Below are 19,807 nucleotides of genomic sequence, written 5' to 3' on the forward strand. Positions count from 1 at the left end.
CGCGCGGCGGCTCTATGAGAAAGTGGATGGCTTGCGGGACACTGTCCATGGGTTACGCCATGCTGGGACCACACTTCCACGCCGCTGACATCGACATCCGGTTCCCCCAATCATCCTAGAGGAAACGGATTCCGACCATGGCTAATACGTCCAATACTTTCCAATCATACCTGCCCATGTTAGGCTAAATTTTTCTGCCTGACTCATGTAGTACTGTCACCGTCAGAGGGTGGTACGGGACTACAAGTCCCACCGCCACACCTCCAAAGTGAATTGCAGTGATGCAGTCACTGCCCTGTGGAAATTTACTGCCTCACCAACACAGTTAGACCGCAGTAGACCGGTGATGCTGTAATGTAACATATCACCAAAAAAAAAAAAAAACTTGTGGAAATTTACTGCCTCACCAACACAGTTAGACCGCAATAGACCGGTGATGCTGTAATGTAACATATCACCAAAAAAAAAAAAAACTATGTATCTGGTACTCTTCCATGACACGAACCGCTTACACAAATATTAGGGCGGTGGAAACGAATAGGCACCTCGCATGTACTGCAATGCTAGTACAACTGAGATTGGTGACACGTCATCTGTGGTAACACAGTGGAGGTATGAAGGGGAGAAATAATTTTGAGGGAATGGGCATTTCTTATGCACATACATCACCCAAACTTTCCCTCACACTCGCTCTTTTTCAGCTTGCCGTATCCTGCCAGTTTGTTCCTGACAAGTATGATCCTGCAAAGAAAGAATGTGAAGGATTGCTATCTATGGGGGTTATCAGACGTTCTGACAGCACTTGGGTATCTCCCCTACATCAAGTTCGAAAGAAAGACAATTCGTTGTGCTCTTGTGGGGACATCACCCAAACTTTCCCTCACACTCGCTCTTTTTCAGCTTGCCGTAGCCTGCCAGTTTGTTCCTGACAAGTATTATCCTGCAAAGAAAGAATGTGAAGGATTGCTCTCTATGGGGGTTATCAGAAGCGGATATCGTCCACGTAAAGACGACCATACGCAACAACGCGCGGCGGCTCTATGAGAAAGTGGATGGCTTGCGGGACACTGTCCATGGGTTACGCCACGCTGGGACCACACTTCCACGCCACCGGCACCGACATCCGGTTCCCCCAACCATCCTAGAGGAAACGGATTCCGACCATGGCTAATACGTCCAATACTTTCCAATCATACCTGCCCATGTTAGGCTAAATTTTTCTGCCTGACTCATGTAGTACTGTCACCGTCAGAGGGTGGTACGGGACTACAAGCCCCACTGCCACACCTCCAAAGTGAATTGCAGTGATGCAGTCACTGCCCTGTGGAAATTTACTGCCTCACCAACACAGTTAGACCGCAATAGACCGGTGATGCTGTAATGTAAGATATCACCAAAAAAAAAAAAACTATGTATCTGGTACTCTTCCATGACATGAACCGCTTACACAAATATTAGGGCGGTGGAAACGAATAGGCACCTCGCGTGTACTGCAATGCTAGTAAAACTGAGATCGGTGACACGTCATCTGTGGTAACACAGTGGAGGTACGAAGGGGAGAAATAATTTTGAGGGAAGGGGCATTTCTTATGCACATACATCACCCAAACTTTCCCTCACACTCGCTTTTTTTCAGCTTGCCGTAGCCTGCCAGTTTGTTCCTGACAAGTATGATCCTGCAAAGAAAGAATGTGAAGGATTGCTATCTATGGGGGTTATCAGACGTTCTGACAGCACTTGGGTATCTCCCCTACATCAAGTTCGAAAGAAAGACAATTCGTTGTGCTCTTGTGGGGACATCACCCAAACTTTCCCTCACACTCGCTCTTTTTCAGCTTGCCGTAGCCTGCCAGTTTGTTCCCGACAAGTATGATCCTGCAAAGAAAGAATGTGAAGGATTGCTATCTATGGGGGTTATCAGACGTTCTGACAGCACTTGGGTATCTCCCCTACATCAAGTTCGAAAGAAAGACAATTCGTTGTGCTCTTGTGGGGACTATTGCCCATTAATGCATTCACGGTTCTGGAATACTATCCTGCGGCCCACTCACGATTTTATGGCCACTCTGGCAGCTCACTGATACTTAGTTTTATTGACATCCAAAAGGCCCATCATCAGATCCAACGACTTGCCATAGAAGATAGGTTAAGGGAGGGCAAAGCTACGTTTTCAGCATGTGTCGACTTAGAGAAAAATTTTGACAACGTTGTCTGGAATACTCTCTTTCAAATTCCAACGGTGGCAGGAGTAAAATGTAGGGAACGAAAAGGTATTTGCAGCTTTCACAGAAACCAGAAACAGTTAAAAGAACAGAGGGGCATGAAAGAGAAGCAGTGGTTGAGAAACAAGTGAGACAGGGTAGTAGACTATCATCGATGTTATTCAATCTGTATATTGAGCTAGCTGTAAAGGAAACAAAAGAAAAATTTGTGGAATGAATTAAAGTCTAGGGAGAATAAATAAAAATTTTGAGGTTCACTGATGACACTGTAATTCTGTCAGAGACAGCAAAGGTCTTGGAAGAGCAGTTGAATGGAATGGACAGTGTCTTGAAAAGAGGATATAAGATGAAGATAAAAAAGCAAAACGAGGGCAATGTAATGTGCTTGAATTAAATCAGATGATGCTGCAGGAATTAAATTAGGAAATGAGGCTAAAAATTTAATACTGAAGGGAAATATGGGGGCTAAAAATCGTAGAGGGAGACCAAGAGATTCAGAAGGGTATAGGTTGCAGTAGTTACTCGGAGATACAGAGACTTGCATAAGATAGACTGCATCAAACCAGTCTTAGGACTGAAGACCACAACAAAAAACAACATTGACTTCCAAAAGGCCTATCATCAAATCTCAGTAGTACCAGATGACATACAAAATACTGCAGTAGTGTAATCATGTCTTTTGCCTTTCTGTAAATGTACAGTTAGCATTCAGCGTTAAGAAGGCCACACAAACACTGCAAAGCTTTGTCGAAGAGGTTCTCCAAGGCCAGAATTTCTGCTTTGCAAATCTCAATGATCTGTTAATTATTTCTGCATCTGCTACTGATTTCTACCATCTGGGAAGCAGAAGTTATTCCTGAGGAATGGAAGGGAGCAATCATATGTCCCATATTCAAGAAGGGAGATGCTACTCATGTATCCAACTACCGAGGGATTTCGTTACTTGAAATTGGCTACAAAGTTTTTACAACACTGCTACTAAACCGCATGAAACCACTGGCTGAAGGAATTGTAGGGACCTATCAATGTGGGTTCGTTGCTGGACGATCGACAATTGATCACATATTTACTCTGAGGCAGTTGATAGAAAAATTCTACGAATTCAATAAGGATCTACACCTCATCTTCATCGATTTTCGACAAGCTTATGACAGCATTGACCGCGCCACGTTATGGGAAACGTTAGAGGAACTTGGCATCCCATCAAAATACATCCGCTTAATTGCTGCTTGCTACTCTCAGTCTACGGCCCAAGTGCGGTTTGGTAATCAACTATCACCATCATTCAGTATACAAAATGGATTGAGACAAGGAGATCCATTGGCGCCAATATTATTCAATTTGGCCCTGGAAAAAGTAAGCCGTGACACTTGTCGAACCAGAGAGATGGAGATGGTGGGAGCAGACACAATCTTGGCATTTGCTGATGATGTTGTGATCCTTGGCGACACTCTAGAGCAAGTACGCAGGGATACTTCCCGATTCCTCCACAATGCAGAGAAAATTGGGCTGGTGGTGAACGAGGAAAAAACTAAATATCTTGTTGTATCACGCCGCCGAGATCTCCCTCCTTCCATTGATGTCGACAGGCATACCTTCGAACGAGTTGAAGAGTTCAAGTACCTGGGCTCCATACTAACAAATAGAAGTGAAGTAACGAAAGAAGTACAGCAACGTATAACAAATGCTAATCGCATGTTCTTTAGCCTGAACAATCTTTTCAGATCTCGGCTGATATCGCAGAAGAACAAGATCCACCTATACACGACACTGGTGAGACCAGTACTTTTATACGGCTGTGAAACTTGGGCAACATCAGCAACAGCAGAAGAAGCAATATGTGCATTTGAAAGGAAGGTACTTCGGAAGATATATGGACCCATCTACAATGCCATGGAAGGTAAATGGGAACGAAGAAAAAAAGAAGATTTATACCAGCGGTATGGAAAGCCACACATTGGACGAATATTGGCGCAGAAGAGACTCCAATGGTTTGGCCACATCCTACGGGCAGACGGATCCCTTCCAAACAGAGTCCTCCACTCTCAACCCACAGGAAAACGCCCTAGAGGACGCCCAAGAACTCGATGGAAGGATAGGATAACAACGATCCTAAAAGAAGTGGAACCAGCAGCCGTGGAGGAGGACGCCAACGACCGGATGAGATGGACTGCCATCTGCAACAGCTCCCTCCTCTCGTGTAATTGACAGACACTGCGTGTGTGTTTTTTTTTTTGTTTTTTTGTTTCTGTAATGTATCCCTCTTGCCTTTTAAACCTTTGATTGAATGCCCTGTTTATTTTTTCGTTTTTCTTTAAGCTGTAATGTACATATGTAACTTTTACTACTGTATAGAGTACTTTTGTAAGTCTTTTTGTCTTTACTTTTCCTTTTGTTCTTCTTGCTGTAGGCCTTAAAGGCCCGATAAGGCAATAAATGATGATGATGATGATGATGATCTGCTACTGAGCATGAAATTCACCTACAGACTATTTTTGAGAGGCTTTCCGAGTATAGATTGAAAATAAAAAGTGACAAGTGCGTGCTTCGCTAACAGACAGTGGACCTTTTGGGACGTCGGGTGACTCCAGCATATATTAAGCCCATACTGTCGAAGGTCGACTTGTTTCAGTCGTTTCTTCTTCTTAAAACTTATCACCAATTACGCCATTTCTTAGGTATGGCTAATTTCTGCTGGCCCACCTACCATGTGCAGTGGTGGTCCAGGTACCACTCACAGCAGCGCTTTCCAGCATCACTTCACGAGGAAAATGCTCAGTCACGTGGAAACCTGATATGTTGTCTGTTTTCCACTAAGTCAGTTCCTTCTTGCTCACTCTCTGCCTTCAGCGCCACTGTCTATGGTCGTAGACGTTAACCAGACTGCTACAGGAACACTGTTGCAACATAAGGTAGAAAGGTCATGGCAGCCCGACTATTTTTCCCATAAGTTGTCTGACACACAGACTAAATGTAATTCCTACGACTGCGAGCAATTAGACACTTCCGACCACAAAAGTTAAGGCACGCCACTTCACTATCTTTACAGACCATAAACCTGTTTCTTTGGCATTTAACAACCTTCGCAGCGCCTGCTCTCCTTGGCAGTTTCGCTAGTTAGATTTCATCTTGCGGTTCACTACCGATTTCCGTCACCTGTGAGGAACTGACAATGTAGTCGCCAACTACTTCTCAAGAATCAACATGCTCTCTGCAAGAGTGGATCCAACCCAGATAGCTGTGGCACAGGAAATGGATGAGGACTTATAACAGTTCCTTACAGAACAGACGACTAGAATGCAGATGAAACAAGTACCCACTGGTAACTTCCTCATCTGGTGTGATGTTTCTCAGAGCCGACAATGACCTTTCATTCCCTTGCATCCTAGGAACGGCTTTTTGATGCAATTTACTACCTCACGCATACTGCAGTCAACACACCTATTCATATGGTGAGGGTAGGTATGTTTGCCTGGGATTGCATCATGATTGTCGTGCTTGTTTCGTCAGTCGGCCAGTCGAACTCGAAGTTCACAAGCCCCTCGGCTCCTTTCACGACCCACATGCCGTTTCTCTCATGTTCACATAAGTCATTATCCCCAGTGCAAGGATTCAAACATATTCTCATGGCTATTGATAGTTCTAGTCGCTGGGTCGAAGCCACGCCTATTATGGATATTTTTGAAGTGACAGTGACATGAGCCTTTTTGACAACGTGGATTGCAAGGTTTGATTGCTTGACGGATGTGATGACAGATCAAAGTCAACAACTGGTGTCTTCTTATTTCAATAAACTAGCTGGTTTATGTGGTTTCACTAATCAGCATTTCACAAGCTACCATCTAGCAAGCAACAGCATGATGTAATGCCGGCAAAGGACACTCAAGTCGGCATTAATACATTACAAATCCTTCTGGTTGACAGCATTGTTATTGGTATTGCTCATGCTGCAGATTTCATCAAAACCAACTTCGGAATTTCAGCAGCACAAGTGGTGTATAGCGAAATCCTGCGACTTATGTCCCACTTTTTCTCCATGCACCAAGAAAATCAACCTGAATATCCTTGCTAATTGGTATTGCAAATGAGGAACTACATTTGAAATTTCCGACCTTCAGTGGTATCTCACCAGATGAATATACCAATTTTCGTTCATGAAAACCTTACCCACACCATGCTCCATACAGATGTTGTTAGAGCACCCTTGCAAACCATCTTATGCCAGCCCCTTCCCAGCTTTAGAAATACACTCACACAATGATGCTCTTAATGATCATCTAGCCAAACAGGGTTTCCACTGAACGAGTAAATCCAGCATAGCCGCTACTGACAAATGACACCGCATAATGGCAGCCTCTCCTTCAGCTGAAAGCTGCTTCTAGACCTTCCACTGCAGACCAGACTTCCTCTCCCTGCTTCATCCACCACCCTGCCGTCATCGCCATTGGAGTCAGCTGCCACAGATGCTCGCTAGTTGATAGGCACTTCTCTACTCAATGAGCCATCTCACTCACTGACACCAGTCCACATGAGAGCAGGCAGAATAATTTGGCACAAGTTTACTTTCATTCTAGGAGTTCCTCTCTACAGGAGAGGGCCTGTGTGGCGATGCAAGCAGTCGAACAACTATTCGGAAGTGTGGACTGTAGTTGCGCCTATGTGATGGACGATCTAACAGCATTCTTCTTTATGTGTTACTCCTTGTTTTGTGAGTTCTCTCCGGTTTTCTCTAGAGTATTTTCTTTCTTGCTTTTTGCATTTGATTAATGAAATAAAGTGTACTGGTTGAACTGTGCAAATGATTTGCTCCCTTTTCTGATCAATCAACAATAGCTAATATAATACTGGAGAAATAAGTAAATGCAAGTATTATTAATAAAATTATGGTGTGGGGTTAATGCGGGGATTAGTACAGTTTTATTAGAGTCAATGAATTTAACATAGATGATGTACTCACCTAAATGAATTACCACTCATTTTGCACCATTAATCAATCCCTGATTAGTGTTAATATTTCTAATAAACATAATAGTAGCATTTTGTAAAACAGTTGAAAAGGTGGTAAACCAAATGGATTTAAAGTGTTCAAGAATTCTGTGTGGTACAACTGAACATTGCCTATTTCTTCTAGTTGGATGGAATCAAAACAGAGGTAAACATTTGCCTCTCCAAGTAACATATTGGAAATAACATATTGTTTAATTGTTGTACAATCACCATTTGTTGATCACAGAATCGCAATAAATAGAATTGTGAAATATTTTGTTGATTGATTTCTGTGGCATTGAATATGGTCTGCGTGTGTGTCCTGTGGCATAATGGAAACACGAAATATGGAAGAAAGAAGTTAGCAGACATATGACAGTTTTTGTTTTATATATAATTACTTATTTGTTAAGATGGATTAATAAGAAATAAATATTCCTGGCAGTAAATATTTCTTTTACCATTGCTGGTGATGTAGACTGAGATTAGCAGAAGTACAAATACAATGTAACGTTGCAAGTGCTATGAAGTAATGAAGAATTGAAAGTTAAATACATTAAGCTAGAAAAGTAAATGGTACTTATTGTGATGGTGAACATTGATGTAATTCAGTTTGTTCATGCAGTATACAACACTTGGTTAAAGAAAGTAATCAACTTTCACTGCTGTTGTGCATTATAGTAAAATTAAATTATCGATAATGACACCTCCTAAATTCTTTACATTGACATGTATGACAGAAGTCGCATGACACACAACGGTTTTGTAAAGAATCGAAAACCTGCAACAGCTGTTGTGCATGTTAGTTAAACAGATTATCAACAGATGGCACCTTCTATATTGCTTTTATAAAAATATTTTCAAATCTGCAATTGTAGAGTCTGCAGTTTCGGCAAGAAACGGTTGATAAAAGAATGCTTTTTTGCTCTTGTAGATAAAATTCGCTTTATCATTATTTTTTTCACCAACTGCGGGATGCACTCCTGAACGGAAGTAAATGCAAAATCTGATGATTCTGAAGAACGTGGGAAAATAAATTACAATTTTAGTAGATTTTTCACCTTGCTGAAGACAAAATACTTGTGTTGTGGTGTAGGCTACATGCAAAATCGAGAACGCCGTTGTAATCGAAAATTAGCTACAATCGATATTAGTGTGACGTTTCATCTACAGTCACATGGAGTTTAGTAGTTGGCTGTTGTTAGTGAAATAGCTTTGTGAGGAAGGTTGTCAAAATTTTTGTGTAGTTGTAGTTCTGTGATAGGAAAGTTGATCGTGAAAGGTTTTGTGATGGCGGGGCAACGCTATTTAAGTAATCAAAATAGCCCTTTTTTCGCCATAGAGGATGATGTTGATGATGAAACGTTTCTACGAAATTCGAGAGTTGGAAAATCAAGTTATAATCAAGATAGGGTAGATTTAGAAGACAGGAGACAACAGTTGCTTGAGAGAAAACGAGAAATAGAAGAAAGAACTTTAGCGTCTTCCAACAGGTCCATTACAATGTTGCGGGATTCGGAACAGATTGGAGTTGCGACAGCAGAAGTAAATTTTATGTGAAAATGTAATTTTGTTAATTTGTGTGCTTAAAATTTTTGGCGTTTAATCATTTTGTAATTGATGCACAGGAACTATTGCGTCAAAGAGAGCAGTTGGAACGTACAGACAAGAGACTGGATGATATTAACGCAACTCTGCGATTCAGCCAAAAACATATTCAGGGCATAAAGGTACGTAGAAGGAATGATTACCGATGCAAATAAGTTCATCTATGCAGGTGACACGAAATTTGCAGGCAAATATCAGTGTTTTTTTAATGAAAGGAATTCGAAATTGTTTTTGACTAAGCTCCACTTCAGTTCGCAAATTACGTTGGTGAATGTTTATTGGGGATCAAAATTGTTTAATACGTTGTTTTGTTGGCAGAGTGTAATGGGCAGTTTGAAGAATTACTTCAGTGGAAAATCTAACGAACAGCCTCCTGCTTCCAAAGAAAAATCTAGTATCGATGCTGATAAGACCAAAAGTCCATTAGTTGACACTATTGATAGAACAAGAAGCGCCCCTGGCTTAGTCTCACCAGTTGATTCTCATCCAGGTTAGTGTAATGAATTTTATGTATTCTGTGTGGTTCTCGCATTATGCATGCAGTCGGAAAGCTAACATTTTACACCCAGGTATGAACCGATTGATTCTTCCTGTGGCTAACTGCTTCCCTTATTTATGTTTGTTCAAAACATTCTGTATACTACTTGGATTGCTTGCCAGTAAATCTATATGTATTTACTTGCGTGTTGAATTCTTCATATTACAGCTAGGTCTAAAGTAAAGAATTCCTGAATTCGTCTGTCTTTAATAAAGTTGGGATCTGGATGTTATGGCTCCTTGCACTCTTCTTGAAATTATTGGAAAACGTGTAGTATATGAACTGTAATGTAACATATTCAACACAAGACTCAAGGCATTTTTATCAGTGTTAATACTTTTTGCAAGAAATTGTGGGAACTGAAACTGCTCATAGAAGTTCTAGATTTGTAATCTGCCAATTCACTGGGCATTACCCAGACATACCCCCTTGTTGACTTTTGTATGTGAAAGTCCTTTGTTGTGTGATCCTTTTAAATTATTACTTGCTGCAGTAAACAGGAACAATTTTGGTGTCTGTCTTCCTTTGTTAAAGGGATCTCCATGGCTTCATCCTTGTAGGCTGCTTCTTTTTCCTTTATAATACGATCCCATGTTACCCTCTTTTTGTAGGATGCTCTACCAGCAATTCATTGCATTGAAACTATAGACTTTTGAATTAAAAATGTTTGCATATGCGTTTGTGTGCGTACCTGAGAGGTAGAGAAAACCTTCAACTGTTCCATTATTCCTCTTTTTCGTTGCTGTTGATTAATTGCTGTTAAAGGTCGAATCATGATCAATAGCATTCTAGTGTTCTGAAACTAATGTTTTGCTTGGCAGTGTTATTGAGATGGTTTTAAATGATTGTGTTCAGAAGACCTTTCAGTAAAAGGGTACCTTCAAGTATGAGACTTTATTAACACAGTAGGCTAGTAGTTTTAATAAACTTAATAATGCAGGCTATATTGCATAAGAAAAAATTCATTATCATTCATGGGGTTTGACTGAATAGAGCACAATATTACTAATTTTTCCTCATAAAGCCAGTTTGCGTGTGTCTGAGTTAGTGCACCCTGTGTTTTCAGGTACTCACTCATCCACATACTAATGGGCCCAACATTACTAAACTTTGGTGATAGAGTGAGAGCCAGTGCATCCAACATAACTAGGTTCTTAGTACCTCATTTCAGTGATTTTAAAACTGAGTCAGGAATAAAGTCATATTTACAAAGCTGGACCCTGTCTGGCCTGGGTGCATGCACTGATTGTCTTGGGAAGGGTGTCATAAAGCCATTGTATCTCTTGCTGAGACAAGCAGGCCCACATGTATTGTAACTGATTCTTGACGTCCTGGATACTGGCATTAAGATGGAGCTGATGTCTCGGCTGGTCCTTCACAAGTCCTGTTAGGGACAGATCTGGGGGGTCTCACTGGCTACGTGACTAAATCATCATCACACGGACAGTTCATATATACACACAATATTTTGAGCATTGTCCTGTTGAAAAGTCATCACAATACTGTTGTGTGGGAAATAACATATGACACAAGATGTTCATGGGGTACTGTTGTGAACAAAATTCTCTTGGTCACTACCAGCTGTGACCTGAAGTTATACCCAATAGCTTCCCAAACCTTGAGACCAGAAGTAACATCGCTGTGCATATCCAAAACATTGGATGGATGGTGCCTCTCACCAGGTCACCACATATTCGGCAACACTGGTCATTCGGGATAATACAGAAACACTGTTCATCGCTGAATGTAATGCGACACCATTCATTGGCAGTCCATGCTCCTGGTCATGACATGACCCAAATGCAACAGTTTGTGTTGTGTTAATGCAACGTATGCTTAGAACAGCAATTCCTTAGTCAGGCAGCCAACAATGTAGGATGACGCAGAATGTTGCAGTTAGTCCATTATTTGTTCTTGGATGGTATGTTCAAATGTTAAGGGGCTACAATATGCTTAGTGCATAATATGCCAATCCTTCTTTCTAGTTGTAATATGTCAACTGGAACCTTGGCAATGAGTGTGCCTGCCCTCACATTCCTGTGCACTCAGACTACAGGCCACTGTCACTTCTGAACGCCCCACAAATCTGGATGTTTGATTCAACCAGGTGGTCAATTCGACCCACAATGAGGCCTCTTTCAGACTCTGTCAGGCACTGGTAATGCTGTCTTGCACAAATATGCAGTACCTGTCTGTGCCCATCAGTGTTCACTCAAATTCCAATGCTGTTCATGCCTCGCGTGCACCCTACCAGGTCTTTTAACACCACTGTCACAGAGATTTGTAACTAATCATTTACATACTGTTTGTACATATATGAATTTATGTTGATATCAGAGTGCATGTTCTGTATGCTTAACTTTTCTTTCAAGCAGTGTATTTAACATTCTCAATTTGTCTTTATTTCTTAGATTATCTTCTCTGAAACATTGCCTAACAGTTCAAATCAATTTTATTGGAGTAGATTGAACTCAAGAAGCAGCTCAGTCTATTGTTAGAATTTTGGTTGGGGGGTTGGATTGATTTGGGGGGAGGAGACCAAACTGAGGTCATTGCTCTCATTGGATAGGGAAGGAAGTTGGCCATGCCCTTTCAAAGGAACCATCCCAGCATTTGCCCGAGGCGATTTAGGGAAATTGCGGAAAACCTAAATCAGGATGGCCTGAAGTTGGATTGAACTGTTGTCCTGAATGTGAGTCCAGTGTGCTAACCACTGCGCTGCCTCGCTCTTGGGAGGACCTAAGCTAGAGTACAATAGGCAGGTGCAAATAGGTGTATGATGTAGCAGTTAGGTAGAGATGAAATGACTTGCACAGGATAGTCTGGTGAAATTAATCATGTTTAGTTTTAGGAGGAAGGCTGAACCAATGAGTGCATTGTTACAATGACTGTAGTTTTTATAGAACCTCTTTTGTTTTCTTGGTTCAGTCATATGGATTTTTTCCTTTTCTCTGTGCCTTAAAAATTTATTTTTGTCATATGTGTTACTGTTTAATTCTTGGTATTTGAAACCTGGTAATTATTTTGAGGGCACTGTAGTGACTGAGCATTATTTTCAAATAACTAGATCTTAACCATAGAAGCCCATTTTTTGGCTTTAAGTTAAGATATTAGTGGCCCATAATCTTTGCAAATGTTATAATTTGTGTATTTACCTTATAGATTATTTTCGTAGAATGAGTTTCACCTTTGATTGTTGATTGTCCAGTTCTAATACTGTATTTTATTATGATAAAATTTGAATTACTGCTGTCACCTGTCTGGTATATCCTATTTTTGGTTAGCAGTTAGGTTCTTTCGAAATTATTAGAACATAGGAAATTTACAAATCCTGTGTCTCAACATATTACTCTCTAAATTTCTGGTACTTGATTCAAAGTAAAACCTTCAGTAGTGTATAGTCTTCCTGATCAAAATCCAATTCCTTATTCTGTGATCAGGCACTCTATTAAACCTGTGTTACATGAGTGAGTTAATGATCATTTGGTCTGTAAACTGACATTCTGCACTCAAAATCTGTGTGTATTGGCAATTATACAGCCCATATGTGCTTCTCAAATCCCAGATTTCCATTTCCATTCGGATAGTAAATGCAAAAGGGATACCATTAAATGTCACAACATTTTACCTACCTCACATTACCCATAGTTTGCCTTGTTTGACACTATAAAGCTCCCCCCCCCCCTCCCGGGGTGGGGGGGGGGGAGCTTGCCACTCTTTGGTGGGTTTGTGATTGGCTCTCACGAGGCTCCAGCCTTTGCAGCATTTTTTCCCTTCCATGCTGCATATTTAACCTCTTGCTATTCTTTTTCCCCTCCCTTGGGGAACATGACTGGGATGTTATTGGGAATGTTCTGCCCTGTCTATCGCTGACCTAATGTCTCACCTTTGTTTTTCACTTCCTTTTCCTTTCTTCATTTCCCTTCTCTCGTTCCTCCTCTTTGACGTTTGAGGTTCGTCTTTTTCTTCCCCCCTGTGCACGCCTGAAGGGCAGTCCACGTGTCCGACGTTTAATAGGTGACTGGGTAACCTGTAATTCCCAGCCATGGGTCGACAGGTAGGGTTCAGGCGTACCCCCTGGTACAGGCCATGCCCAGGGAGGGTTACCAATGTCATTCGACACCCAGTCAAGTGTGTAACCTGCGGTAGGGATGCACATGAGGGCGATTGTCCACCCGCTTCTCCCCGCTGTATCAACTGCGATGGCAGCCATGCCGTCTCTTCTCGGAATTGTCCCATGTATCTTGATGAGCGGGTTGCCCAAGATCTCCAGGTAAAGGAGGAAGTGCCTTGCCCAGTCGACAGCAAGTTACTGGCTGGTCACAAACCCTGTATTCTACCATCTGGCCCTTCTTGTTACCTCTCGCTCCACGAAGTACATGGCCATGCAGACATGCGACCCCAAATTCAGTTCAGAGTATGTGAAATCACCCAGTGTCAAGGTGGCTTCGCCACCCCCCCCCCCCCCCCCCCTGTCCAGCTGTGCAACAAACTGTCAAACTCTCGCCTCAAGGGGCGAAGCCACCAGCAACATAACCGGTAGGACAGGAGGAGTACTCCTGTGTAGACTCCCTCTGTCCCTCCAGCCAAACACCCAAGTCTTCCTGTACCCAGAAAGCCTCGAAGTAGTCCACCAAAGACGAATGGTCTTCTCCTTTGCCAACTCAAAGATCCTCTTCGACAGTTTTGCCACGTGGTATCTTAGACCGGCCAGCCTCTGTCTCGCCGGTGCGCACCACCAACCATTTTTCAGCGTTAGACTCCACAGACCGACAGGACAAGCAAGCCGATGCTTCCGTGGGCCCCAAACTTCTCTGGTCAAGGACCTTGCCAGCTGGTATTCTTCCTTCTAGTGGTACAACTGAATCTTGGCAACAATGCAGAATATGTTTGGGAGTTCTGTGAGAGAGTTACACCCTGGTTAACAAAGAACTACCCTGCTAACTTCATTTGACTTTTCATGACATTTTCATTGAATAATCAGCGATTTTTCACTTATTGTGTGACTTCAGGTTATCAATTTATGATTTTGAGTCCAGGAAAGTCATTCCACGGAATTATAACTAGTCTTGTCTTTCACATTGAGATTTGTCTGTCATAGCTGTCAGGGGGACACTAAGGAAGAGATGAATACTGCAACTCTTCGCTAGCACTGAGGTTACGTGGTCACCAGTAAAATGGCAACTGCTTTGTCTCTAGGTTTCAGTCTCACTTAAAGCTAGATTTTCGTTTTTCCTGTGACAAAGTTGCACACAAGCAGATCAAAAATGTCTAAGGAAGTCTATTGCACAATTGATAATTCCACTTTCCATTTCAGCCTACATAATTTTTAACTGTGAATACACAGTTTTATTTATGAAATGCATTTCCGTTCTACTTGCATATGATGCACAAAGGTAAACAAACAGACAGTTTTGAAGTCCAAAGTGAGTAATGTCTTACTAATTCATGCTGATATAGGCATATTCATGTTATAGATACCTCATGTTTTATTAAAGCAGACTTTCATCATAAGATTATAGTGGTAAGTTATTTCATTTGTACTAATACAGTGCATGTTTTAACAGCATTTACCATTAGTTCGTTGAACGCAACAGTAATCATCAGAGAAAGATCAGGTACCTATTATACATTGTGCCCCATGAGGAATTGTCAGTATTCAGGGTTTTGTCAGGAATGATTATTTGAAGCAAAAAATCCCATTACCAGGGCACTAGAATGGATACTGTAACAGCTATGACCACTTGCTCATCTTTGCTACTGTGAAACACCTACTAAAAAGTGCTCATAGCTCATGAAGGTATGCGCTTTAGAGCCTTTGATTACTAAACTTTTTTGTTTCTAATGATCTTTCCTGTCACATACCTGAATATTGACCATTCTTCATTGGACATGCTGTATTTTCTTTTGCATTATCTGAAACTGTCTGACAATGTTAAGGTACTCCTTGAGGTTTTGGGATTGCAGCTGGGTTATGTAGACTTCCTGCCACGATATTTTGGCTGATAGCCACTCACTAGCTTCATGTGAGTGATAAGCACTGGAGATTACTAGTTCACATTACTAACTTTATACCAAAAATTATCATGGAAATACGTGTGCAAAGTCAGCTGTAAGATGAATGACGTCTGTCAAGTTTCACACCCTTCTTTAATATTGCTCCATCTGTGGCATGCAGGTGCATGTGTAATGGTGCTACTACAGGCATTTGTGGAGTTGAAATTCAGATGTCAAATTTAATCAAATTATCACTAGATGTGGCATTGGTCATAAAATGTTTTCTTTCTGAAGAAATTAAAGAAATGATCTGGTCCCAAACCTTATCCAGTTGAAAGCCACCATGACAATTGATAAAATTTTCTTCTAAACATATATCCTCCGATTCCTTAATAACTGAATCCTAGGAGGATCTCTTAGAGGCAAAGATTTCTGGGGCAGAATAATCCATGGAAGAATGTCATGTCAAGATATGATGCTCAGCTATCACTAACTTACTGGGCTGTACATAACACGAGAGTTGCCATTGTGTTAAACACATCTTGCATACACTGTTTGCACTGTCTATCCAATTTAGGTTTTGCCATATTGGCAAGGTATTCTGTAGAAGCCAGCACTCCACTATCCCAGATCATCCTTTGCTGAAGTAGGAAGAGCACAGTCTTTGTAGGTTGGCGTAATGTTTCCTTATGATTCTGACCAATTTAACAAAATTTTGCTGACATAAAAGTGGAGTGTCCTGAACTTGAAAGTTCCTCCTCCTCTTATTCTTGTAGGTGGTAACGTTTCTTCTCCTTAAGGCTGTTCTGATTTGATGTGGAGAATAATAATTACTTACGAACCCTGATTGTAGGTGTTTCAGCTCCTTTGCAAGGCTGTATCCATCAGATACATGTGCCTGGTGCACAAACATTTGAAAGAAACCCATAGTTAGTGATGGGTGATGGCAGCTAGATGACTGCAAATATAGGTTCGTATGTGTGAGCTTGCAGTAAATGGAATGAACCAGTGATCCATCCACATATTGCCAGAAGACTTTTGGTTTCATTTTGGCCGAATCAATTACATTCTTCTCAGTCTCCCATAAAAAACTTTGCTACCAGAGGGAAGAGGACTACGCATGGTAACACAGCCAAGTTGCCCAAAATGTTCACTGTTGAATAAAAAAGTAGGTTGAGGAACGGACATTATGAAAGTGCTATGTCAGCTTTGAACTTACTGCTGAGTGTCAAAGAATAAACGAGAGGGACCCTAGTGAAGATTGAGACAACATTTGATCTTGCTAATAGGAGGTCTGTTCAGTTGCTGGCAAGCAGCATTTGCATGAGGTAGTGTGTACTGCTCATGATGACTTTTCTTTGCTAGGGAATGACAGAACTGGCGCAATGGTATTGCATCAAATTTTGCCAGAAATTGGGTGACAGTCAGGTGGAAACAATTCAGAAGATGCAGACTGCTTTTGGTGACAGTTCTATGGCTATCACACATAGTAAAGAGTGGTACAGATAGTTTATATCGGTGGGGAGTGAGCCACACTTTGGTTGGCCATCAACATACTGAAATAACCCGGTCATTGCCAAAGTGAATGCTATGGTGATGGAGGAACATTGTGTGACTATCAGAAAAGAGCTGAGCATTGGCACTTTCTTGGCACATTCCATTGTGACTGAAGATTCGGCGCTGAAGAGTGCGTTGGTGAAATCTGTGCCGAAGCAGCTGACGGTGGAATAAAAGCAGCTTTGTGTTGAAGTCTCACGGCATGCGCTTGACTCCACAATGACATGGCATTGTGAACACCAAGTTCTGGATGTACGGGCACAACCTGGGAACCAAATCCCAGTCACTGTGGAAGCATTCCTCATCACAAAGACCAAGGGCCTGCCAAGTGTGCAGCATTGTCAAATTGTTGCTGACTGCTGTCTTCGACTCACATGGTGTAGTACAACATGAGCATGTATCACAGGCTCAAACAACAAGGATGAGTACTACAGGGATGTCCTCCATCACCCACATGATGCTATGTGTTGCGGGAGACTGGACTTGTGGTCAACAGGATATTGGCACAATTGTCATGGCAACTCATACTTGATTCAGACTTTCCTGGTGAAAAAAGATTCTGTGCTTAAACAGGCTCCTTCCTCTCCTACTGTGTCCCTCTGTGACATGTGACAGTTCCGCAAACTTGAGAGGCTATTGAAAAGAATGCGATTTCAGGCAACAGCGGACATTGTGGAAGCAATGACAGCTGAGATGAACTCCATTCCGAAAGAAGCTTTTTCAACACGCTTCCAACAATGGCAGCACTATTGGGAGAGGTGTGTGGAGTCCCCAAGGACTACTTTGAGGGTGATTAGGCATTCAGTGCTTCAGGCAAGCAAGTTTATTATTCCTGGCCATAGGTTGGATACTTCTCTAACAGACCTTGTATGTCCGACTGGTTGAGTCGAAGTGACTGCAGTCTATTAATATACTCACCGGTGTTGCGAATATGATGAGCGCTTCCCCGCAAAAGGTCTCACTAAAGACACAAGATGCCTAGCTAAGTCATATGTTGGAATGCCAGTATTTCTCACAAAAGGACCTTATTTGTGTACCTTTGGAAGACTATAACCATGGTGGAGCAGAGCTATGAAATCGTAATCTTTCGCATCTTCTTGCAGAAGCAAAGAAGAAATCAGCAATGTCATTGTTTCTTTTTTTTGCCCTCACTGTTGGGTCTGTATAAATCTTCCAGTATGTTCATTCACTCAAGAAGGTATAAATCAGCACTAGTACAGAGTGTTTCTCCTGTATGTCGCCAATATTCCGTCAATAATAGGCAGAATTGTAAGGAAACATTATGTCTAAGTAGTCTTCCACCAACAACAAAGACTTGTGCTCTTCCCAGTTCGGCAAAGGATGATCTGGGATTGTGGAGGGCTGGCTTCTACAGTATACCTCGCTAGTATGGCAAAATCTGCATTGGTCACAGTCCACAGTGCGTGAAAGATGTTCCTCCTTTCAACTAGATAAGTAGTAGGGCCAGGTGATTCCTTCAACTTTCTTCAACATGAAAACATTGTATGACCAATGGCACATCTAGCGACAATTAAATTTACTAATTTTGACATCAGAATTTTAACTCTGAGTGTATGTTCCAACAGAATGCACATTTAGTATCACCATTGCACATCCACCTGCTCACCATAAATGGAGCAATACTCGAACAGGGTGTGATACTCCATAGGTCGCTCATGTTGTGGGTGCCTTTGAGCATGCGTCACTGTGCCAGTTTTTGATATAAAGTTAGCGATTTGAACTAGTAGTCTTCTGTGCTTAACACTCACGTGAACATGGCTGAAGGTTTGTCAGCTGATATATTGTGACAAGAAGTGTGCGTAATCCAGCTGCAGTCCCAAAACTTCGTAGAATACACTTTAAAGTGGGAAAATTTCAATAATTGCAATGTTCCTAAAGAATTAGAACATTTGCAATCCGTCTTCAGGGGGAATGGATATTCTACACGCCAAATCCGCACAGCTGTAACAAAGAAGAAATGTAAAGAGAAACAAGAAGAAGAAGACAGAGGTGGTTAGGTCCAGCGTTTCTTCCGTATGTGGGTAACCTCTCCTCTAAAATAGGATTTTAAAGAAGCATTGTGTTAGTGATCTTCCGACCACCTACGAAAATATCGGCTTTGCTTGGCTCTGTGAAGGACGATCTGGGTCTGAGGAAGGCGGGTATTTATAAGATCCCTTGTCAATGTGGCAAACCCTACATTGGCCAAACTACTCGCACAGTATGGGAAAGATATGTGGAGCATGAGCGCCACACACGTCTACTACAGCCCAACAAATCAGCCATAGCAGAACACTGTATTTCGACGGGACACTCCATGGATTATTGTGGAAAAAAAATTTTAGCGACAACTAGATCTTTTTGGGAATCCATTATCAAGGAGTCCGTGGAGATACGATTGGCAGAAGATCTTATTAATCGAGACGGCGGCTTTCAGACGGATACAGCATGGGATCCTGTAATTTCTTTAATCGCTTCACAGGGACATGGGTCTGCATCTAGTGCGACGGCTGACGAAAATTGATTTTATACTTTCGACTATCGCGCCTCAGCTGCGCAAAGGCGCTTTACGACAGATAGCGCCCCCCCTGTGGGTCCAGGGTAAGAATAGGCCCGAGGTATTCCTGCCTGTCGTAAGAGGCGACTAAAAGGAGCTTCAACCGTTTCGGCATTCCATGTGATGGTCCCCCTTGGGGTTTGACCTCCTTTTTTCAAAATTCTACAGAAGTACGAGCCATTTGGGGAAGGACGCCTTACGTGGTGTATCACTGGTCCTCAGTGCACTAAGACCTTGGCACTCAGCATTGTAACGGCGTTGTAACCACACCCACTATTCCTCCAATTGGGCCTAAACGCCTGATGGGTTGCACACGTTACGCCCATAGTGCGTCCCCATCTG

General features: G+C 42.0%; 1 protein-coding gene across 1 annotated transcript in view; it reads left to right on the forward strand.

The window, feature by feature from the left end:
- The first annotated feature begins 8,379 nt into the window (after positions 1 to 8,379).
- Positions 8,380 to 19,807, forward strand: part of LOC124711502 (synaptosomal-associated protein 29) — a 28,798-nt gene continuing 17,370 nt past the window's right edge. Inside the window, exons 1-3 of the mRNA XM_047241615.1 lie at positions 8,380 to 8,753; positions 8,837 to 8,938; positions 9,135 to 9,306. Coding sequence (XP_047097571.1) covers positions 8,499 to 8,753; positions 8,837 to 8,938; positions 9,135 to 9,306 — 529 coding nt within the window. The 5' untranslated portion in view covers positions 8,380 to 8,498. The remainder of the gene's footprint in view (positions 8,754 to 8,836; positions 8,939 to 9,134; positions 9,307 to 19,807) is intronic.

Source organism: Schistocerca piceifrons, chromosome 8 (assembly GCF_021461385.2).
Source record: "Schistocerca piceifrons isolate TAMUIC-IGC-003096 chromosome 8, iqSchPice1.1, whole genome shotgun sequence".
NCBI classification, from domain to species: Eukaryota; Metazoa; Arthropoda; class Insecta; order Orthoptera; family Acrididae; genus Schistocerca; species Schistocerca piceifrons.